This window comes from Sinocyclocheilus rhinocerous, unplaced genomic scaffold, assembly GCF_001515625.1.
Source record: "Sinocyclocheilus rhinocerous isolate Xijiao unplaced genomic scaffold, SAMN03320098_v1.1 scaffold576, whole genome shotgun sequence".
NCBI lineage: Eukaryota > Metazoa > Chordata > Actinopteri > Cypriniformes > Cyprinidae > Sinocyclocheilus > Sinocyclocheilus rhinocerous.
This window is the reverse complement of record NW_015662167.1, coordinates 552,533-577,868: the sequence shown is the minus strand read 5'-3', so window position 1 is coordinate 577,868 and position 25,336 is coordinate 552,533. Positions and strand designations below refer to the sequence as shown.

Sequence of the window (25,336 nt, the reverse complement as noted above, 5' to 3'; positions counted from 1 at the left end):
TTATATTATATTATATTATATTATATTATATTATATTATATTGTGTTATGTTATGTTATGTTTTGTTAATTAAGTCTCTTATGGTCAGCAAGCCTGCATTTGTGCATTTATTTGATTGAAAATACACACAAACAAACATATATAATACGAAATATTATTGCAGTTTAAAATAACTGTTAATGTATTTTAAAACATTTTTTTTTCTTATTTATATAATCTTTAAAGATTTAAAAGTCTAATTTACTATAAAAAATGTAGCAGTTCTCAAAATATCCATTTTTATACTGTACTGCACATCATACTGTAATGTGATGCCTAAATTCACTTGTTGCATTTAAAAACAACTGTTTTTAATTTACTATTTTTTTTTATTTGAACTAAATAGAATACAACAATAAATAAATACAATGCTATGTAGAATTTTAATATCGATCATTTATCGGTTATCAGCCATAGCATGAAATCTTCAACCTCTCTATATTGGCCAGAATTTTTTTTTAAATAAATAAATGTAGATTGAAATTTCCCAGTATTTGTAACTCAAACCCCATATAAGCTTGATAAAATGTTATGTTTTTTTTTTCTCTCTAGTGTTATTTGGCTTTGCACATTCTCACAAAACTGATTGGGTGTTTTTGCACAGGGGGCCTGTATGAAATAAAAAAACGTGTGTGTGTGCTTAGTTCATGTCTTTTTGTGCGTGCACAGGCACGTGAGAAACAATGAAAAGCACACAGAGGGAGCGAGAAGATGATGAAAAGTGTGCTGTGTAATCACCACCTATATCCAAGTCCTCCATGCCTCTCAGGAGACCGTTGTCTTTAGTATGGTTGTTAGCCTTCCACTAATGCTCAGTCAGACACTCTCTCATGGCCGGCCACAGTGCACCTGACCTCAGCCCTTTCCCGTTATTACAAAATGTTGCCATGGCTTTCTCTCTCTGGAAGAATCATGCTATTACGAGAGGGAACCGAGTGTGGGAAAATGAAAAGTGCTGCATTTCTGTGTGCAAGTATGTTTAAAAAAGGAAGTTGGCTTACAGGTTCTATTTTTACGTACGGCCCAGCTGGATGTCCAATTCTCCTATTCATTTTCTTTATCGAATCTAGATTGGAGGGGAAAAATAGCTGTTCTTACGCACCAGGAAGGGATTTACTCTGAGGTTGATGAGTGGAGGAGAAAGAAAGGAGAGGGGGAAATGATTGTCTGAGGGCCACCGGTGGTTTCAAGTTTCGCCGTCTTTACCCTGGAGCTTTTGATTCTTTGCTCTCCCTTTCTCTCTCACTCACTCACTCACCCTCTCCCTTTCTTTCTCTTTGCTAGCCACCCCCCTTCAGACCACACCACCACGCTTCAGGAGCACAGTAACCAGGAGAAGAGAGGGAGGCAGTGAAGGAAGCGCATTGCAAGGACTTAACAGAGACGATTCTCAGCCACAAAAACTCCCAGCAAGGTAGGATCACCTCTTTATTCTGTGAAATCTCTAGATGGGTGGGAAAAGAGAGGGAAAGTCCTTCTTCCTCCATCCAAATGGCTGGTTTCTGTTCTGTCATTTCTCAGTTGCTAGCTCCAGGATGGATGTGAGGCAATCAATAGGTGCATGCGAGTTTGTGTGTGTGTGTGTGTGTGTGTGTGTTCGATATGGGATACAAGGTGTCTAGACGGAGAAGGTGGTTTGGATGCATTGTCTAAAGACCAGAAGAGGCTAGTCCAAATGTTTCCTGTCTTACAAAAAACAATATCTTGCAGATCTAGGGTAAATATGGAAGATATGATGTGTTTAGACATGAGCATATGAAGAGTGAATGCAAACACTTAAAGGACTTCCTAGAAGTGATCTAAAAGATCCAACATATCGGTGTTGTTTTAGTATTACTTATATACTATTTATCCATATGACCTTTATCTTTTGTTTTTATATTTCAGTTTTCACTGTAATTTTAGTTTAATTTTTAGTATTTATTATTATTATTATTATTATTATATTTCAAGGTTAAATTATTTTAGTTTTCATTTTAGTTTTAGTTAAGTTTAAGTTTTAGCTTTAGTTTGATTTTTTTAAAATTAATTTCAGTTACTAATGTTAATGCTTCAACTTTTTTCAGTTAGTTGCCAAGACAGCATTTGACATTTTCCTTTAGTTTAAGCCTTTCATCTAATATTTATATTTTATTTGATTTCAGCTTCATTTCAGTATTCAAGTTTTATTTTATTTAAGATTTTAGTTCAGTTTTAGGTTAAGTTTTAGCTTTAGATTTTATTATTTTAAGGTTACTTATTTTACTGCTTCAGCTTATTTATTTATTTGTTTGTTTGTTTTTCCACTTTGTGGCCGAGACAACATAAAAAAAAAAAAATCATATATTATATAATAATAATAATAATAATAATAATCATCATAATAATATTAATATATTATAATATATAATAACTTATTATTAATTATTATTATTATTATATATTTATATTTAAATTTATATATATTTTATTTTGTATTATGTCAGCTTTATTTAAATAAACACATTTTCTAATGTTTTAGTGTTAACTACAATATCCCTATGCACAGATGAACTGATTTTAAGTTATGATTCATCAGGTTAGCTTAAAGGCAGCAAAAACAGATGACATACAGTGAAGATACATGCTAACACACATGCTAAGACAGATGTTGTCTGAGGTCATCCAGATGCCCAGGTGTGCAGCACGCAACAGAAATATGCCCTCATCACCGCAAACCAAGCAAAAACAGTTAATTATAAACGTGAATCATTCCTGAACGGTGTTTCACCAACCCCTGCTAATTGATTTACTCTTTTCTGGCGAGGACCAAGCACCTGTTTTGTGACTGCGGTATATTCCAAAATCTGGAAAACAAACTGATTTAAAAACTGGCAGAAGGGTTGTTGTTGTTGTTGATGTTGATATACATCCTGCCATTCTGGGTTCAAACCCAATAAGCCACGAGGCAGCTTAAAAATTTAAATGGCAGACCATAAACTCCTGGACTTAATTTTAGCTTAGTAGCACATGGTGAAACTGTGGCGCTGATGTGAATTTTAGACTTGCTAATTTCTACGCTATATTTGGATTTTGAGGGAAATGCAAAGATGCTAATTTGTGATGGGCGGTCTGCCATCATCTGCAGAAAATACATAAATTAAACATTGAGAACTGTGCTGAAAGTTATAAAGCATCCTATGTAAACCGCTTGCAGTGCAGTTTGGGTTATAAAGCCTAACTTTTGCATCCACAACAGCAGAGGTTTCAACGCTCCACCCTTGCTGTAATTGCATGTTAATATATGATCTTTTTAGCATTGTTGCTATGGCAGAAGTCAGCTGGCAGAAGTTGGTTTGGCAGTGGCAGTTGTCAGATTGGACCAGGCTGGCGACCCTCAACGTGACTAGCGCAGGGTGAATAGTTGCCTCGGTGTCTGGATGGACAGACTTGGCACTGGCCGACGGATCAGGAGAGGTGAACAAAAAGCTTGAAGATGACAGACGGGAGAGGGGATGAATACCCCACTTGTGTCCTGTGTCTAAGGGCTCTTCAGTGTTCAGTGTGGGAGTGTGATGTTTATCTGAGTTTATGAGGAGATAAAAGCTCATTTAGACACACCTTTTCCCAAAACACCCTTGCAGCACACAAAGTCTGAAGGCAGTTTAGACTTTTCAAGGAAAGCTTTTACCACTTTTCTCCTAATTGGGTGAATATCACAAACTAAATTGCCAAGAAACTGTCCAAGCAAGACAGTTTCAGCATATCAAGCAGATAAGAAAATGTCTTAGCATATCTAAGTCGATGAGAAGAGTTGTTGAATTATTGTATGAATCTCATAAAAGAAATATGTAGGGCATATTTAATTAAAATACATAGTATTAAGATATTTCTTGCATAATGGAAATTAATATTATTTTAAAAACTATTATTTTGATATTATTTTCATGAGAGTCGAGGACATTTAACCCCCCTTTATGTCATTGTAAGCTTATTGTAATGTGTCATAATTACTGTAATGCAAAAAATTAAATGTCAAAATTAAATTCAGCTTTTGTTGTGCTGAATTTATTTAGTTGTATTTACTTTCAATTTTTAGTTTAATGTATTTAATGTATTTAGTTTTAATAAAAGTATGCATTGCGGTAGTGAGAATTTTGGAGGAAATGTATAAAATATTATACTTATATAATTACACATATTAAAATTGTCTGCTAAATGACTAAATGTAAATTTAAATTGTTATATATCTCTGAATTAATAATAAACAATGAAACAACAACAAAAAACGTTTTATTATTAATAACAATACAATTATTATTATTATTATTATTATTAGATTTATTTTGAGGTGAAATATGACCCAGATATGTATTAATGAAATTCACACAATTGTTTATCAACTATCGTTTCATTTTCTTAAATATGGAGGAGCAGTATTATACATTTTTTATGTTTTTGTTATGTTAATACATTTAGAATGTTATGGGTTTTGAAGTACTGTGTAAAAGATCGGTGAAAATAGTATATTTAAAAGTAACCAAGTATTACCATTGAATAGCATCAAAAGCTTTACCAATATCACAGTATTTGCTTGCAAGGGTTGTGAGTCATAAAGATTCCAGACAGAGATAAAAAAAAAAAAAAGCCAGGACTAAATAACAAGGCAAAAGTCTGCTGTCCAACAAAGAACACAGTCTGGAATAAAGGGCTGATGCTGTGAGGTGAAACGGCAACTTGTATCGTCTGTTCTTGATTTACTGCGCAAGGGCCATCTGGGGTCCTAATTAGCCACAGCATTATTAGCAATAGCCAGTTTCCATAGGTGTGTCCCCCCATCCAGCACACACACAGCGTAAATTAGAGCCTTCAGTATCTGTGTGCTGTCTGCACAAGTCACTTCCTCCCACCTCTGTCTCTGGTGCATCATTTAGATGGCTAATATGAAAGAGAGGGAGCAGAAGACGAGGTGGGGCGCAGGAAGTCATATCAGACAGGGATTCGGGAGAGTGGGTTGACTTTTTGGTGCTTTAGTGATATGGTTCCTTTGTTCTGTGAACCGCTTTGGCCAGTTTAACTGCTCTTTCAGTGGTCCTGCACTTGCTCTCTGCTGGCATAGAGATCATTTTGGCAGGTGTCCAGTGGGGAAACTGTTATGATCATTATGCTACACAGAATGTTGCTGTAAATGAATACTTGTTCATATTAAACCAACCCTCACTGTAAAACAAATAAAGTATATTTCATTAATGATGAAATATTATATAATAATGAAATATTGAAATATTATATACTGAAAAGTACCTTACTTAAGTACCATAAAACAAAGTATGAAAATTGATATTCATTTTGAGATTTGCTAAATATCACATTTAACAGTTTATAAAATTATTTGTACATTTTTAAAGGTTATATAAATATGAATAAATTACTTTTAAAAAGTATCAAGACATTTTAAATTATTAAATATTTCACAATATTGCTGTTAATTTTTATATATTGCTTTATATTTATGACTGACAACAAAACTATTTAGAATAAACAATTATTTAAATGAAACACCATCAAATGTGGTGGAATTCTGGGAATGTCAATTGATGTTTTTTTGTACTGTAAATCATAAGATGACCTGCACATTTTTACCTTCCCAAAACTTTAAATTTGACAGTATTTTACTGTAAAATGAATGTCCTGTTAGATTTATCACAGTTTTACCATATATAGTAAGTAACATTTCTGAAAACGTACTTGCATAGCATTTTTACACCCTTTAACCGTTTAATTATGAACATTTTTACAGCATGTGGAAAGAGTAGTATGTCTGAATTCATAGTAGTCATAAAAACAGTAGTCAAAAGAGGTTACAATAAGGTTGAGTGGGAAACCTGGTCCAAAATTTTCTGGAGGAATTTAGTTGTGTTGCTTGTAGAGACCTGTTAATCACACCTCCAGTATTTCGCCACAGGACAGAGTTAAATACCTCTCTGATGAGACGTCAGACACAGAGAATGCACCTTTGTCTAAACATGGCCGGATGTCATCGGGAGAGATGTGTTGAGATCTTTTTAACTTGCACATGTGACTTATACAAGCCACTAATACGCACGAACAAACATGAGCTTTCCAAAACAAACCTACACCCAGAGATGGAACCTCATCCATCTGGACATGGCTGTTTCTAATCATTTTCCAGTCCATGGAGAAATCCTTTTAATCATTTCCTATGAACTGCTACTAACCTGACCTGGTCACTGTGAAGGATTCTGGATTAAAAATTACAGAGAGCTCATTATTTCATTTTTTTTTCTTTATCTCACCACATGTTGTTTCTGAATCGTTGCCAAGGAATGGTTTCCCTCATGAAAACAGAGAGTGCAATTAATGTGATCTCTATTTATCAAGAGAGACAGTGGAGTTATTCTTGCAATATGGCCACAGGGTGTCGACGTTAAGCATAACGAGGAAGTGTGTGTGCTTTCACAGAGTTTTTTTTTTAATTCAGTTTGAACAAAAATATAATTGGAACTAAGTGTATTAATTAATTATTTTATTTTATTTTGTTGTTATGTTATGGTTTTATTTATTGTATTTTTTTTTTTTATTGTTTTATTTTATTTTGTCCTATGTAGGGTTGCAGGATGCTGGAGCCTATCGCAGCTTTTCTGGCCAAAGTCAGTAAATATACCCTGCTTATAAAATGTTTATTTTAAAAAATATTTGTATTTATTTTTTTAAATATTTAAAATTCTATTTATTAAACATTATTTTATTTTTCTTTATAATATCCAAGTTATTTAATTTTATAAAAAAAAAATACTTAGGCCTTCTTTTCTATAAGCTTCGAGGTAAATTAATGCTGTAACATAACGGTAATTATTTAGTAAACAGCTTCATGAGGTACATTCTGGGATGCTTTTTAAACATTATTGGAGGAGTTTCCATGCATGCTGGCCACTTGCTGTTTTCCTTAACTATCCGATCCAGCTCATCCATTAAAGAAAAACGTTTTCAAGATAATAATATGAAAAAAGTGTGTCCAAACTAAGGCTAATTTGAAACGAGAGGAGCTGAAGATAACCAATATAATATTTTAGAGTTGGTCAGTAACATTCTGTTCTCTCATGCTCCTTTAGTCTCTAGCTGGTTATCAGCATTTTATTGCAAGCTCACGCCTCACTAGGGATTCCAAAATTAGTGCCACCATTGATAAGATAAAAGGTTTAGTGCTCTTTGCCCAGCGGTTTACTCAGTGTAAGTGGCATACAAATAACCTAAATTCCTCTTGTTCATGGAACCTGCCAGTACCTGTTCCATTTTAGTCTCGCTTAGGCTTGGGATAATGGGTCTTTCTGTGGCCCGTTTCATCCTTCCATCCTATCAAAGTGTGGCCCAATAAATTCTCTGATGGCTAATGAGAAACAAACTTATGACAAATGGCATTAAACTGTTCTTGTTTTCAGTTTGTCAACACCAGTGACTGAGAAAATGCCTTTAAAGTTTTGTACCCTACGGTTTGAGATGCTTGTGGTTGTGTCGGTTTACAGATTAGTGGTAAATTACAAGTTAATGGTCTTGAATGAAAACAAAGGATTGTGGTGCTGGAATGTTTTAATTGGCCCAAGAAGGGGGAGATTTGTGGGTCTTACGAGACGTTAGACCCTAGGCAATGAATCAAGCTGCTGTGTGGTCGGACAAATAGCGATAAATAACATTCCCCAGCGGGCCTCGCCCGAGCATGCGTGTGCCTCGGATTATCTCCTGTGTTGAAAGGACTCGAAGTGTGAGTATGTGTGTGATTGTTTGTGCGTCTGTGACTGGCCATCTGTGTTGACTCCCTCTTGATAAAGTCAAAGAGCCAGGTCGAAGCCCGACCTTGGCTAGTGCCGAAGGTGGAAGCACTCTAGACTCCTCATTTTGAGACATCGCAGACATAAATGGACTGGAATAACGGATCACATCATTTCTGAGAAATCTCCCCCTGCTGTGCTCAAATATTTGCCTCTGGTTGTAGGCTACTGTAGATAAAACGTTCTGCAGGGTTTCATTTGTACGCTAGATCGATGTCAGGTCCTTTGTATTTGATCCTGTCTAGCTACTTTTCTTCCTTATGAACAGATTGTATGTTGACTGTGTGTGTGGACATTTGCATGTGGTTATGCTTATGTAACCAGAGCAAACAGAGTGTCCTCACAGTGTTGCCCTGTCCCTCTGTTGGTTTCCCTCGCACCCATTATCCCCACACACACACACACACACACACACATCGTCCATTTCTAATATAAATGTGTGTTTGTGCAAGACTAGAGAGCTGGCACTAACTCCATGGTGACCAGGGAAGCATAAATAAGCCACCTGTCTAAAAGCTTTGCAGAGCTGGTAACTGAGCATACGCTTTAAAGCCAGTCTGTGTGGACTCGCACATGTATAGATTTTTACAGAAAATGACAGCAAATTGTATTATGTTATTGTTATATTATACATAATTCTACTATTATTTACTGTGCTTGTTGCTGTTTTCCATGTGATTATAATAAATGGCAAGTGAAGTTTTCAAGCTCTTAAAATTGTGCTAAAGCACCATAAAATCATCATAAAAGTGTGCACTATACCTGTGCACTATATTCCGAGTGTTCTAAAGCTTTGTGTGACCGTTTCTTTTTAATGAAAACATTTCCTCTTCAGCTGTAAAATTATATTTTAAAATCAAAGAACTGGATCATTTTGATTCCTTAGCAAAACATAGGAACACAGTCCACAATTCAACTTTGGCACAGAAACTGATCAAATTCTGCTTGCAACAGCTTGACTTGTTAAACTATGGTACTTTGAAATACCATGGTACATGAATATTGTTCACGGTATTACCGTATGGTACCACCAGTACTTTGTTTGCAACAAAATTACATATCAGCATTTTGGTCACTCTCTCTCTTACACACACACACACCTCTGACAGACAGACCTGCGCGCAACACACACACACACACACACACACACACACACACACACACACATCGTCCATTTCTAATATAAATGTGTGTTTGTGCAAGACTAGAGAGCTGGCACTAACTCCATGGTGACCAGGGAAGCATAAATAAGCCACCTGTCTAAAAGCATTGCAGGGCTGGTGACTGAACGCATGCTCTAAAGCCAGTCTGTTTGGATTTTCAAATGAAATTAGAGCAAGGGACAGTTCATCTAAAAATTAAATCTCTGTTATTTACTCATCTTCATGTCCCAAACCCGTATTACTCCATTTGTTCTTGGAACATACAAGAAGGTATTTTGAAGACTGTGCTGATTGCTGTTTTCCATGTGATTATAATAAATGGCAAGTGAAGTTTTCAAGCTCTTAAAATTGTGCTAAAGCACCATAAAATCATCATAAAAGTGTGCACTATACCTGTGCACTATATTCCGAGTGTTCTAAAGCTTTGTGTGACCGTTTCTTTTTAATGAAAACATTTCCTCTTCAGCTGTAAAATTATATTGTAAAATCAAAGAACTGGATCATTTTGATTCCTTAGCAAATCATTCAGACTGGTTTTGTGAACGGGAAAAACTCATTGCAAGGATCCAATTCAAAACAATGATTTGTTCATGAATAGGACATTGCATTTATGAACTCATAAACTTGGTATGTTGTCTTCAGAAGAATTAGAATACAGGGTCAAGTTCTATCATTTTTATGATAATTTTATTGTACTCTGTTGTCACTTTGTAGCTTAACAGCCTTTTTTGTTTTCATTAAAGTGGACATAACACGCACAGTTTTGCTCAATCTCATGAGAATCTTGAGTACCTAGTATTGCATCCTTCATATCTCCAAAGAGTCTTTAGTTTGATCATATTTATAATAGAAAGATACAGCTTAACGATGTTTCCCTCGCACCCATTATCCACACACACACACACACACACACACACATCGTCCATTTCTAATATAAATGTGTGTTTGTGCAAGACTAGAGAGCTGGCACTAACTCCATGGTGACCAGGGAAGCATAAATAAGCCACCTGTCTTAAAGCATTGCAGGGCTGGTGACTGAACGCATGCTCTAAAGCCAGTCTGTTTGGATTTTCAAATGAAATTAGAGCAAGGGACAGTTCATCTAAAAATTAAATCTCTGTTATTTACTCATCTTCATGTCCCAAACCCGTATTACTCCATTTGTTCTTGGAACATACAAGAAGGTATTTTGAAGACTGTGCTGATTGCTGTTTTCCATGTGATTATAATAAATGGCAAGTGAAGTTTTCAAGCTCTTAAAATTGTGCTAAAGCACCATAAAATCATCATAAAAGTGTGCACTATACCTGTGCACTATATTCCGAGTGTTCTAAAGCTTTGTGTGACCGTTTCTTTTTAATGAAAACATTTCCTCTTCAGCTGTAAAATTATATTGTAAAATCAAAGAACTGGATCATTTTGATTCCTTAGCAAATCATTCAGACTGGTTTTGTGAACGGGAAAAACTCATTGCAAGGATCCAATTCAAAACAATGATTTGTTCATGAATAGGACATTGCATTTATGAACGACATTTCAAAGGGGTTTGAATAAATGCTTGATATCTTACTGAGAACCTGTGAAACCCCATGGGCATAAAGGTAGATCAAGAGAATGGTTGTTTTTTCACATTTTTGCACATCATTAAAAAAAAAAAAAGTTACATTTTTGCAACATATCAATTTTTGTTGTTGTTGTGGCTTCCTGTGCTTTTAAATCTCACATAAGTCAGATGGGGCAGTTTTTCATAAGACAAGACTCCATTAAAAGCAAAATTCTGCATTTATACTGATCCTGTTGAGAGCCAGCTGGGTTTTGGGATGTTCTGGCCTGTTTTGCCTGACTCCCTTGTCTTGAACCTAAAATGTTTGCGAGAAGGCAGCCAGAGTGTCTGATAAGATGGACGGAGTGTCATTGAGGAATGTGCAATGATACGGCATGGACACTGTGACAGCGTTGTCTGTATATCAGCTTGAGCATTTTAGAAAACAAGTGGCCACATTACATGCACTAATAGGACATGCATGGCTATCAGACGCCAGGATGAGTTATGAGGACAGTCTTCATTAGAAGTTTTTTTTGGGAATGAAGAGCTGGGACAGAGGCCTTATATGTGAAAATTGCAACCACTTCTAGGAATCAGAGATGGACATAAAGTTACAGTTCAGCAAATAAAAACAAAAAACGTTTGTCATCATTTACTCATCCTCGTGATGTTCCAAATCCGAATGATTTTTTTGTCATATTACATATTAGGCAAGATGTTCATGATTCTCTTTTCCATATAATGATAGTAAACAGTAACCAGGAGCAAAAAGTAACTAAAAACAGTAAATGAGTACATGATGAACATTCATTTTTCTGAGAATTTTTCCTTTAACTAGGACTGAGTATGTGAGGAGTAAGGGAGTAAAAAGAAACTTTGTAGAGCTGGTTCTCACTGACTTGTACACAGCTGATAAACCAGTAGAAGACTGATAAAATGGTAACATCCATTAATGTATCAATCTGCACAGTTGTAAATAAACTGTGCTTTGACCTTGGAATTCTTGAAGGGCCAGAATACTTGTTGCCAAAACTCATTAGCTTATAAACTGTAGCTAGTATTGGCTTGTAGTTATGGAGCAATCCTTAGAAACATTACATCCTGTTAAGCACAAGTCAGCCCATTCTGATCCAATAATTACAAATGAATGAAATAACCACTGTATGATTATAACTGAACATTGCAGGCCAGAAAATTTAAAATACAACACATTACAATAATTATTAGGTGTGTGGCCTAACAGTAATAATAATCCCTAGGGGTGTCAGTGTTTCCCCTGCCGGCTACTTAAAAGATAGATTAAATGAATGTTTTATGCCTTAAAAAATGTAAATACACAACACAGAATTTCTGAGCAAAAAATCATAAGGCTATTGTAAGAATAAATGATACTTGTTTTTATGCTTTCAAATAATTAGACATGCTAAAACAGAATTTGGTAACAATAAAACATAAGGTTGGAAAAAAATAAAACATTTCATAGGGCCCTAAACATGTAATATTTGTTAAACTTTTAATAAATTGATGTTAAATTGTTTAAGTTTCATGATTTTAATTAATTAGACATGCTTTTTGATTAATACAATTTAATTTAACCATTAAAAAGGAGTCCATAAAAATACAAATAAAAACCTGAAGAATTTATTTGCATGCTCTGTCAGTGTTGTTTTAGTGCCTGAATCACTAAATTATGCAAATCAGGAGCTGACGAGCAAACGGCCAAAATGAATGCTGAATGCAATTTTGGAATATAGTGTACATTATTTGGGCTACTTTTATGCCTTTTGTTCTTTTGTCATTTTAGGTACTAGACAGCTCCTGGTCACAGTTCACATTTATTGTATGGAAAAGAACATTCCGCAAAAAAGAACATTCTTCTTTGTGTATTCCACAGAAGAAAAAGTCATACAGGCTTGGAACGACCATAGAGTGAGTTGATATTGACATATTTTTGCAATTTTTTACTATACCTTTAACTAGGGCTGGGTAAATGAGGTAATAATAGTGCAAACATAGCTGAAAAGTTTAACCAGGTAACTAGCATTGCATTTACTGAATAAGATATTCTCAATAACTTTAATATTTTCCTGGAAGACATATTTGAGTTAAAATAATGGAAATTACTTTATTTACATAATGTACACTGTACTGTTTCTGCACATTTAGTACATAAGACCCAGGTTTTTATGCTCAAATACTGCTAAAGTGGTGATATTCACCCCTTTATATCTCAACTTTAACGTCAAAACTGGCAAACGTTAGCGTGTCTTATCACCTGTTCACTTCAACCTTTAGCAGACAGTCTGAGCATGAAGAGTTTGGACAGGACATGATTACACTCCCGCAAACCTATGATAATTGATTGCTGAGAAGCCCTAGCACGGCATAGTCCATCCAAACCTCAGATGGATTGCCCTACTTCACCATGTTATATAACATTCTGCAGCCCATTAGCACTGAATCAGTGTTCACTTCCACCATCAGGTTGATAGTACAAAGCAATCCAGGAGTAAGAACTTTGTTTTGTTAACCCATGAGGAATAAGTGTCAGGAGGCCACCGAAAGGGTTAAAGCATGGACCGCCGCTCCAATCAGAGTAAATGATTAGAGTAGAAACAACTGCAGAAATGAGGGAGCATGCAGGGGCTGTGCTGTGGGGGGATTTGTAGAGGAGAGCGAGAGAGGGAGTGAGAGCGAAGGAGAGAGAGAATGCCACTGTGCTTAAATCCAGCTGGCTGCCTCCCTGGGAATGTAATCCATATGTGAGCGCGAGTTCAGCTGCAGGAAAAAGAAAAGATATTACCCGCAAAGAAGCGATTGTTTCTGCTTTTCTTGTTTAAATTCCACTCATTCTGGCCCCTGGACCCTGGCTCTGGTTCAACAGTCGACACAAAAAGAGAGGTATAGCGTGGAGAAGGACAAAGTGAGAGTTGAGAGAAAGTTGGAGAGGATAAAAACGAAGGCGAAAGGAGCAGTAGAGAACAATATACCGATTAGGGATCCGATAGAAGAATGAAAGAGGACACGCCGGAGAAAGGCGTAGTGAGGTAGGTCATCTAAAGTTTTGGTTTTGTTTTCTATTTAATGCCAGTGGTGCAGAGGTTGTACTTTGTGCTAGGCTGTTTGGACAATGTCTGGTTTGGAAGCAAGAGTGAGACCATGTGTTTGTGTATGTGTGTGGATAGATGAAAAATGGGGGCATGGGGCTTCTGCAGGATCCAGAAGCCTGGAATATAGGACCACAACAAATATCTTACGATTTTACAGCGTGAGGGTTAGGGTTGCAAAGGGGTGGAAAATTTCCGGTAAATTTCAGGAAACTTTCCAAAAAATCCCTGGAATATTAAAAGAAAATCCTGGAACGTTTCCAAAATTTCTGGAATGTTTCAGAAATTTACTGGAAATTTTCCACCTTTTTGCAACCCTAGTGAGGGTACATGGTATTTACTTTAAAGCTCAAGTGAAGTTTGGGCTTTACTTCCAAGACTTCCTTTACATTTCATTCATGCATAAACTTAGCATTGGTCTCTTTTGATGTTATCGGATAAACAGTTGGATTCTGAATGTGTCCCATACCAGTATAGTATATTTGCTCAGTGCTTTGTGTTTTTGTATGTTAGCTGAAGCGTTTTATCCTTGAATAGCTTTCTTTAAATAGCTTTTCTTTTACTGTGATCACCTGAGATTATTTTTGTTGCATGGACACTCCCTTCAGTAGTCCCTGCTGGAAAATCCAGTTTAAGCTGGTTGCTATGTTTTGAAATGGGGTAATTGAAATGGGGTCATTAGCTGGTCAAAATAGTCATTAGCTGATAGACCATCTTGGACCAGGAACAGACCAGCTCATCACCTTAGGCTGATGATACACAGGGCAACTTTTTGAGCAATGATGCAGGGCAACTTTGTTTAATGTTGCCGTTAACGGGCAACCAGGTGAGAGACAGGGCCCACGATTGATCTAAAGTATCCAGATACAAATTTGTTACCCATTTTTTTCATACCCAAAATTGCTCATCAGCCTTAAGGTGTCTTGGTGGCTGGTCGACCAGCCTAAACCAACTAATAACCAGCCTGGACCAGCTAACATGCTTTAAAACACAAGTACCAGCTTAAGTTGTGTCTTCTTGAACCTGGTGGAAGAAGTTGCACACTCACAATGAGTTTCTATTGTTTGATACTAAGAAGGTTATCAGGTTTAAGAGCCCCCACCTATCCCTAACCCTTCACCTGCTTGTAAAACATTATCAATAATGGCTCACTTCTATGTTTAGTGGAAATGGAGATTTTCCTCATTGTTCCCAGATGGGGAAATTGTGGAAAGGGAGAGTTTTGCAGACGTGAACAAGAACCTCCAAGTCCTGATTACTCTTGGGAAACACAGGGCAGGCCGAGGTGTGGACTGGAAGAATTTTCCTCACTTAAACACAGTAAAGTTAAAAGCGTGAAAGTGCTGTCAGGCAAGAGCAACAACTTGCAGTTTAGAGCAATAATTCTAGTGGTGCAGAAATAAAGCCTAGTAAAGACTCTGTGTTTCTAAACAGTCTGTGTGTCATGCAGGACATTTTGTCTCCGACTTGAGAAGAACCCCAGAAATTAAAGACTGGAGAGGTTCAGAATGCTCTACTAGGAGTGACCAATCCTGTTCCTAGAGGGTCAATGTCTTGCAGAGTTTAGCTGCAATCTGCCCAAAACACACTTGCCTAGAAGATTCTAGTAATCCTGAAGACCTTGATTTGCTGACTCAGGTGTGTTTGATTAGGATTGGAGCTAAACTCTGCAGGATTGTGGCCCTGCAGGAATAGGATTGGACATCCCTGTGCTATACTTTTGTTTGTCCTATCATGCCAAAAGAGGAATGCATCCCTTGACTACACAGGTGGCCAGTTCTCTTACACCTAAGTAAAGGTGTGCTGACAGTGTTTGTAAGGGTGGAAAGACCAGCATTCCCTGAAGCTCAGTGGTCAGCAAGACTTAAGAGGTATTGTTGGGAATTTGTTTTGATTTAAAATGGTCTAGTGTTAGCACAAGACATCCTATTTGTTGTAAGATTGCAGCAAACCCTTACCCAAGAGGACATATGCAAGGGAAAAAAGTGTGTTTTGCCCACTGGAGGTGGTATTATGCTCAGGAATGTTCTGGGAACGCCCCTCTCCAGCTGGTGTGAGTGTGTGCAAGAGACTACGTCTCAGAAAAAAAAGAAAAATTCAAGTGGTTTGAAATGCTGCTTGAGGCTTCAGGAGTGTCAGGAATATATCGTTTCAATGTATCGTACTTGTCTAAATGCCATCACCCACAAGGTGCGTAACACATATTGCAGTCTTATCAACATATATCATGTGAAATGTGGACATGCCGTCCTTAACCAGTATAAAACAAAAAGTAATGCCTGTTTGAGTCCAGGTGTGTCATCATCTCTCATGTTCCACTGCAGTCTTACTATAGTGGGTTATCTAGGAGTGGCATCTGCTGTCTTTGTTGTATTGTAGCTTGGCCTAGTTCTTCTCTGACCTGACACAGGAACAGATGCACAAATAGGACTTCTGCTGTATGGCCCAAGACCAATCTGATTGGCTTGCGAGTGATCTAGGTTGCAATGTCACTTGCCTGTGGAGCAGTTTGACCTTTTCCAGCTTTCCTAGTTGAGTTCTAAGTCCCTTCTACTGTGTAATGACATGACAGTACTGATCTCAAATCTGCATGAAATCATAAATTTATCAATTTAAAGTTGTCCCCTTTAAAACACTGCTGCTACAGCCATGCACTAACAGACTGACATCTTTAGCCATTTTGTTGCTTCTCATTCTGTTTTCTGACCATGCCACAATGAACATTGTGTTTTTAAAGGGGTCATAAACTGCCTTTGGTTTTTATTTTTTTTTATTTTATACTGTTCTCTGATGTCCACTTATAATGTTATCAAGATTTTTACTTAAATAAAGCAATCATTTAGAAGTAATAGGCTATTTTCTGTCCTGTTTTTAACCCCTCTCATCAGAACGCTGCGTTTGAATAGACGTGGTGGATTGTAGACTCGGAAGTAAACACCCACAGCTATGATTGGCTGACAGTTGGGCATGTTTTACATCCTTCGTAGATGGATGCTGCTGTGATTTAGGTTAAAAATGCATAAATACTCGGTACATATTAAACGATCTGTAATAACAGACAAAGCAATAGTGAGCACGAAATGAAAACAGTTACTCACTTATGTGGTGCGACATCGTTATCCAATCAGCACAGCACCGTCTTTTAGTTTCAGTCTTTCTGAAAACCCCGCATCAAATTGTGCCTTGTTTGTAAATGAATCCACAGTAAAATGAAGTGAACAAAGGACCAAGTTCTTACTGACGTGGTCTGGCGCTTCATTAAAAATAAAGTTCATCAAATGAAGTTTATCATTAGACCTGCATTTGCCGCTCTCGTCATTTACCTACTACGTTCGCGAATTGTTGGGCGGGGCTAAACAGGCAGTGATGTAGAAGCAGGTGTTGATGATCTTCTGCGGAGGCGGTGTTTAGCCACACTGTTATGTAAACGATCTGTAATAACAGACAAAGCAATAGTGAGCACGAAATGAAAACAGTTACTCACTTATGTGGTGCGACATCGTTATCCAATCAGCACAGCACCGTCTTTTAGTTTCAGTCTTTCTGAAAACCCCGCATCAAATTGTGCCTTGTTTGTAAATGAATCCACAGTAAAATGAAGTGAACAAAGGACCAAGTTCTTACTGACGTGGTCTGGCGCTTCATTAAAAATAAAGTTCATCAAATGAAGTTTATCATTAGACCTGCATTTGCCGCTCTCGTCATTTACCTACTACGTTCGCGAATTGTTGGGCGGGGCTAAACAGGCAGTGATGTAGAAGCAGGTGTTGATGATCTTCTGCGGAGGCGGTGTTTAGCCACACTGTTATGTCATAACGTGGCACATTCCAAAACCTGTCGTTTTGGCAGATTGGCTTCAATATAAGCTGTTTTTAGACTAACAAGACAGTTTTGAGTTCTGAAACTTATAGAATGTTTTTATAGCACAATGACCTTCATGACCCCTTTAAGATGGAATCTTTAATCTTTTGTAAATGTCCCCTGAGAAAGTTGTCTGTTCAGGGTAAGGTGAACCTGAAACCAGCCTAATTATACAGGGATTCCTTAGGTGACTAGTCATTCAGGCAGCCCACCAACTAGTTGTTTGTGCACAACTTGAATTGAGTTTTCATTACAGGTTTCCTCAAAGAAGCAACTTCAACTCTGTCATATTTGTGACCCTGGACCATCAAAAAATTTACCCTTATGTCTGGTTTTGTGGTCCAGGGTCACATTTCACGCAGATCCCATCAGACTCCCTCTGATAGTTGAGTGAATTCTTGTTTTGTCAACATTTGATTTGTGCTATACACCGGGAGCATGTTAATTACTTAACACTGCATCCAGAATTGCACGTAATTGAATGAAAAAGTTTGTTCAAACTAAAAATACATCTATATGTGTTAATTTCATGCTTTTGGAATGGAAACTTAATTAGCACTTGTTTCCAGAATTAGCTCAGTTTGATATAGATGTCATCACCAAGGGAACATTAGTTTTGAACATTAGTGTGTAAATAGAATCGGGTGCTACGTTTCTGCAAATCACTTACCACACTCTAACTTTCATACTAAAATGTACCATGGTAACTATAGTTTCTCTCAGAATCTTGTAGTTATCGCAGTTGCTGTTAATTCATTTAAACTGTGTTAACTTGTTATTATTAGCCACTACTGTCTTAAAATGAAGGTATCAGAAAGCTTTGTACATCGTTTGAAGGAAATTACATTTTAATGCATTACAGTTCCACAGTAGTAAGTGAGTGAGTGACGTGACATGTGGCCAAGTATGGTGACCCATACTCGGAATTAGTGCTCTGCATTTATCCCATCCAAAGTGCACACACACAGCAGTGAACACACACACACACCGTGAACACACACCCGGAGCAGTGGGCAACCATTAATGCTGCGGCGCCCGGGGAGCTGTTGGGGGTTCGGTGCCTTGCTCAAGGGCACCTCAGTCGTGGTATTGAAGGTGGAAGAGAGCGCTGTACATTCACTCCCCCCACCTACAATCCCTGCCAGTATGAGACTCGAACCCACAACCTTTGGGTTACGAGTCCGACTCTCTAACCATTAGGCCACGACTTCCCCAACAAGTAACAATAAGTAGTAACTACAGGATTTTGGCAGCTACCATGTTAAATATTTTGTGAGGGATGTCTTGTGTGCTTGTTATGCATGATTCATTGATCTTATTTATTTATCTATTTTTTTTACTCAACCAAGTTCTTATGAGCCCTAGTTAACCTGGAACATTACTATTTCTAGTATTGACTCGGGTTAATTTGTGCTGTTGAACTGCATTTAATCTATTTAAGTTTCTTCACAGTCAAATTAATTTTCTTTGTATTATCAGCAGTTTCTATTTAGCCTCAGCTCTAGAGAGAGAATGCTTTGTGTTAGCACAAGGAGGAAATTATGTGAAATAATTATCAAGGCCGTGGGTGTATTTGAATCCTTTTTAACTGAATACCGCGGCACATTTCCTGCTCTTATCTGTAAATTATTATAGATGATATAATTATTATAGAAACATATGTGTATGAGATTTGGATCTGAATAAATGAAGCATAACTATTATTTCTTCTAGTAGTCTAGTATTCAAAATTGATTATTTTTTAATAAATCACCAGTTTTTAATATTAGCATTTAGTGCATTGCATGTGTACCAAAAATGACACAAAAGATTCTCAAAACTAAGTAAAATTATTAAAAATTAATTTTCTCGCCTATGTGTTTAATAGTACATTTATTAAATGTGTTTAATATTTAATCTATCTATGATATTAAGACATTGTTAATGATAAAGAAATGAAAATATACTTTACTGACTACAAGCATCACACTGGTAGATGAAATGGGTTTTTCTAAAAACAAAAGTGGCCAGTTACTTGCAATCGAATTTGGAAGGAATGGGACTTTTTATGAACCAAATAAACCATTGCTTTACTACATTTGGTCCCAAATGCATTTTAAAAACTGCACTCAACCACATAGCTGTCACCTTTGGCAACAGGAACCTAACAATATTGTTTGATCAAACTAAATTGTTTTTATTGATAGTTTGCCTTTGTTTCAGTTTGGCAAATCTAATTTAAACCCAGTATTAACTAGCTTGTTGAGTTCTTTATGTGCATTTCGGACACCCCATGCAGTGTCACTGTTGTTTTGTGCTTTTGAAATCTGGATTCCTCGGAAGTTGTAATTGTGTTTGTCTGTCTGAGATGCAGGTCAAAGGACACATTCCTTGTATGAAGTTGTGGTGGCGTATATGTACTTACATTATTTGCCTTAACCCCAGTCTCAGTCTTTAGCCATGTCTTGTGGTTGGGGATTTGCTAACTCCCTTGTGTTCCTAAAAGGATATTGCCTCATTCTTAATCTCTTGTCTCAAGAGTATACAAGGTCCTTGATGGACCCTAGTTAAGTTGAAGGATCCTGCAACTCACAAGAGGTTACAAGAGGACTAATGAGAACATTTTACCAAAACAAATCTGTTACATTTTAGCTTAACCCTAATGTCGCCATGGGGACCAGGGGGGCCTGGTGTCGTTGCAGACATCCTGGCACCCAGTTTATTGGGTGAGGGGACTGTGACTATTTGTTAATCTAATGAATAACTGATTTGTTAAATCAAATGAAAAATTGTGTGTTTGATTGGTCCAGACGCTACAGTCCTAAACTTTTCCCTCTAATCTTATCCTAGTTTTATTTTTTCCAAAAGTTTATTTTTATTATTATTATTTTTATCTATTTTGACAGTATTACACATATAGTCTGGACGTTTTAAAATGCCCATTGGACATTATTGTAAAAACAATACAACATATTATTATCTATTTATTGATTGATTGATTGCAGTATAGTGTTCAAATGTTGCTTGTGTCCAAATGTGTTTGACATTAGTTGAATCACCAACAATAATGTTAAACTTGCTTTGAATTTGAATAGGATAATACTGTAAATTATTTTATGCAGGTATTATTGTAAGTAGACAACAATGAAAAGGGAAATTGATACAGACAGGCACACTTATATACAAGTTTTACTTTCAGGTATTCTATTCAATATCTTTGTTTTAGCCTAAACACATTAATATTCAGCTGTGGTATTATGCAAGGACACATAAATTGATCAGAAGTGACTGTAAAAAAATGTATAATATTACAAGATATTTCTAATGTAAATAATCCTGTTCTTTTGAACTTTCTATCCATCCTGATAAAATAACAACGGCACTGTTTCTAAAATTTATAATAATAATGGTAATAAGAAATCTTTCTTGAACACCAAATCAGCATATCAGAATGATTTTTGAAGGATCATGTGACACTAAAGGCTGTTGAAAATTTGCATTTGACACAGGAATAAATTACATTTTAAGATGTACTGAAATAGAAAACAGCTATTTTAAATTGTAACATTTCACAATATTACTTTGTGTTTTTGTGTTCTTTAAAAAGCATTACAAATTCTTACCAACCCCACACTTTTGAACGGTACAGTATATATTGGAAAAACAATGGACATAAATCTACACACGCTAGTATTCTCTTGTAAAGCAGTTATATAGCCGAGTTGAATTTTTGCCAACAGAAGGATTAGATTACCCATATCTCCCCTTGATCTGATTTTACTGTAGCACCTGCACCTCTATCATCTCCTGACTGATTTCTGCTTCAGACAGGGCAGCGAAGTCTTGCTTCATTCATTCTGACAACTCTTTAACTGTAATCACAGAACTTTTTGAGCCTGTTTGTCTTTGTATGATCCTCCTTTTGTAATGAGGCACCTATTGTTTGTTTAAATGAAGCACCGGGATGTGGCGCAGTTATCTGATCATTAATGACATAATGATTAGTATTATCATAAAGCAACTTGTTTTATTGGAATCATAAGTGCACATATCAGCGTAGAGTCTGAACCTTTGCCAGGTCTCTTCGTAAGTAAACATACAGTTCCACCTGAAATTACAGGAAGATCGTGACATAATGATTAGTATTATCATAAAGCAACTTGTTTTATTGGAATCATAAATGCACATATCAGCGTAGAGTCTGAACCTTTGCCAGGTCTCTTCGTAAGTAAACACAGTTCCACCTGAAATTACAGGAAGATCATAAGCACTGTTGAGCAATTAATCTCACAGTTACAAAAGAAAGCATAGCTCAGCAATGTTCTGGAAGGTATTGTTTGACTTGGTCAGGGAGAGTGCAGTGCCCGTTTGTGTACATTTCCAATAGAAAAGGAGAGAGAGAGTAAGTGGAAGAGGGGGAGGGAGATGGATTTAAGCTTCGGCCAGCAAACCTGATAGTGGGCACTAATCACTCTCCACCGCGGTGATGTCATCAGGGTGTGTCTGACAGATTTACCTTCTGCTGGGCGGCAGGAGGGAAGACCGATCTGTGAATCGTTTTACCGAATTGTCATGAAAGCTTTGTGTTTTCGTGGCCCGGAGCCAGTTTCACTCATGGGATTTGTTCGTCATTTAGGTGTGCATATTTAATATTTCATGATTTATTGAGTCTGTGGCAGGCTGTGTAAAACTACTAACAATCAAATTAATAAACCAAATAGACAGTGGAGGTGATGAAGTCTGAGTGATGAGCTTATTGGAAATTTTATAGCTTTAGGGTTTCATTATTTCATAGCTTGCAGCATAAACCTTTTCATTCCAATGGGACTGACTGAGCGTTAAAGGGGCAGTTCACCTAAAAATAAAAATTTGGTCATTATTTATTTACCTTCATATTGTTCCAAACTTGTATGCTATTGTAACTGAGATTCAACCGATTCATTCAAACAACTGATTCATTCAGAATCAAAGCATTTGACTGTGTTAATTAGTGAAACACTGAATCATTTATTCAACCACATCGTTCAAAAAGCTGATTCATTCAATAAGTAAACACCGTCCATTGCTCAGAGACGCAAAGCAGTGCTGTGATCTTTGTTGGAACTATTTTCGTTGGCAAAATTGAGCAAAAACAAGCAATGTTACGTCTAAAAAGTAAGTCACTTATTGTTTTACTGAACTTGTATAAAATGATCATTAATACTGATATCTGCGGAACGACAATATTTGGCCGAGATGCAACTATTTGAAAATCTTGAATCTGAGGGTGCAAAACATCAAAATATTGAGAAAAACACCTTGTCCAAATGAAGTTCTTAGAAATGCATATTATTAATCAAAAATTAAGTTTTGATATATTTACGGTAGGAAATTTACAAAATATCTTCATGGAATATGATCTTTACTTAATAGCCTAACGATTTTTGGCATAAAAGAAAATTCAATAATTTTGGCACATACAGTGTATTGTTGGCTATTGCTACAAATATACCCATGCTTCTTACGACTGGTTTTGTGGTCCAGGGTCACATATATGCTTTGTCTTTTTTTTTTTTTTTTGGAGTCATGGTCATTTTGGAAAGAGTTCCATAAAGATAATTCAAAATGTTTTGCTTTCGTTTTCCACAGAAAACAAATTGCATGTGGGTTTGTCACGACATGAGGGTGAGTAAATGATAACTGATTTTCCTGTTTGGGTGAACTGTTCCTTTTTTAATGTCAGGTATTAAATGCTGTTACATTAGGGGGAAAGCATTTTAATGGACGGTCTCATGCCACACTGAGCACAATACTCAATAGGATAGTCCTGAGAGAAAGCTTTGTCAGCACCCCTTTTCCACCAGTGTGCATTGATCCATTTGGGTGAGTCTTAACAATCAATTCTCATCGCAGACTCCATCATTAATTAGACACAGGTAAATTTCCCCACCTCTGCTCTTTTATTTTATTACTGCTGCTTTCCTCTCTCTTGCTCTCTCCTCTTTCTCTGTGCTATGAGATCACACTTGGTGAAGACAGGGAGCCCTAGGCAGCTCTTGGCAGTTCGAAAATGTAACCTTAGCTTTGAAGAACATGAAGGGAAGTAGTGGGAAACTCCCTGTATCAGTTCCCATGATGCCTCCCCCTGAGGACAGCAATTTTATAAGCTGCTCTTGGGTCACCCACACTTTTTTTCACTATAAAATACAGTATCTGTTGTGTTTTCCTTTAGAAATATTGAAACTCTCTTAGAACAAAGTTGCTTAAGTTTCCCATCCTTTTTTTTGCCTAAAGCCCTAAGCTTTAATATCCCAACCTTAAAAGAAAACGTTTTCCTTTCAACTTATATAAGAGCTGTTTTGAAGAGAATGTTTTGAATTACATTTTTTCCCCTTATTGTTTTTCTTGTTTTAAACTAGGGCTGCACGATAAATCGCATGCGATATTTAACACGCATCTTGTCAGAAAAGCCGGTTCTGTAATCAGCGGTAAATCTCCATCACCTGCGGGCTTTCACATTGAGCAGCATTAACTACACAGACACACACATCCCATTCATTATAGTCCTCCATCTAATTAGCATCTTTTTAACAACGTGCTGGAGAAGTGACATCACAGATGCATAATTGATCCTCCCTTTATGGTTTAATGAAGGTCCATGAGCCAATGTGATTCTAGGAAGTTCGCTGCTCTCCCTTTTGCTATGAATATGCTTTTTCAGACCAGTCTGATGCTATGACAGGGAGATGAGAAGCTTAAGAGCGCTGTGCCATGCCTCTCGTTTCTCTCTCTATGGCAGGGGAGCGAGAGACTGTCAGGTCTAATGCTGGATTTTACTCTCAGCTGAAACCTGAAAACCTGTCAGTGTGCTGAACACCAGCAGCCAGAACACGCTGGGTCCTTTTACAGGAGCACTGTAGATCTGACATCATGAAATACCAGCGGTGATGTTCAGGGTTAACTTGTCAGACGTGTAGTTGGGTGTGTTTTAAATGTCTTAAGCGCACAAATCTGGAATAAATACTTAAATCTGACATACACAGTTGAAATACAGTGAGGTCTGAATGTCTGACATCACTCTGTGTTGCATTTTTGTCTTTTAATGCAATGAATTTCATTACAAATTTTATTATCAGCCTGACAATTTCAGTGAAAATTTCTTAAAGAAATTATTAATTTAAAGTGTATGTTCATTTTAGGGTTTTCTTTTAAGGAACTTTTTTTTTTTTTTTTTTTTTTTTGCTTTAATGACAGCAGAATGTGAGCTGCATAAACTTTTGTGTAAAACCTGCATGATTTAAGATGTTACAAAGAGCATCTTGTGCTTCAATAGAAGCAAGAAAAATAAGACTGTCAAAAGAGTTTACATAGTCAATGTCACAAATTTGATTTGTGACCAAGCAATAGTATGGAAAATTTAATATAATTAAATAATAATAATAATAATAATAATAATAAAGTAAAATAAGAAAAATTAAGAAAAAAATTTTAAATGTAAAAAAAAAATTACATTTTAAACCTTAAATCAAAATTGAAATCCCATATTTTGTGTATTTTTGTTTAAAATATATTTATTTTAAATAAATATTTAAATATTTTTAAGTATTTCTTTTAAAAAATGTATTTTAGAAAACCCTTTTTTCACGTTAATTGTAAATGTTACATTTCAAATAATGTTACTATTTAATTTTTTTAATTCTGTATTTTAACTGTATTTCTTTCTTTTAATTTTTAAAATCTTTTTTCATTTTAAATCCCATATTTCGAGTATTTTCAAATAATATTACACTCTAAAAAATGCTGGGTTAAAAAGGGACAAACCCAGCTATTGGGTTGTTTTGACCCAGCGGTTGGGTT

General features: G+C 36.4%; 1 protein-coding gene across 8 annotated transcripts in view; it reads left to right on the top strand.

Annotated features, from left to right (window-relative positions):
- The window catches only part of LOC107727758 (pleckstrin homology domain-containing family A member 6-like), a 100,302-nt gene that overhangs the window by 23,811 nt on the left and 51,155 nt on the right, over nucleotides 1–25,336 (top strand). For 2 of the 8 annotated variants that reach the window (XM_016537731.1, XM_016537732.1), the window contains exon 2: nucleotides 1,324–1,453. Coding sequence is in view for 6 of the 8 variants with exons in the window: in XM_016537728.1 (XP_016393214.1) it covers nucleotides 13,566–13,600 (35 nt within the window). In the remaining 2 variants the exon portion in view is untranslated. Of the gene's footprint in view, nucleotides 1–1,323; nucleotides 1,454–13,219; nucleotides 13,601–25,336 lie in introns of those variants that run through there. The other 6 variants (XM_016537727.1, XM_016537726.1, XM_016537728.1 and 3 more) reach the window with 5 other exon arrangements.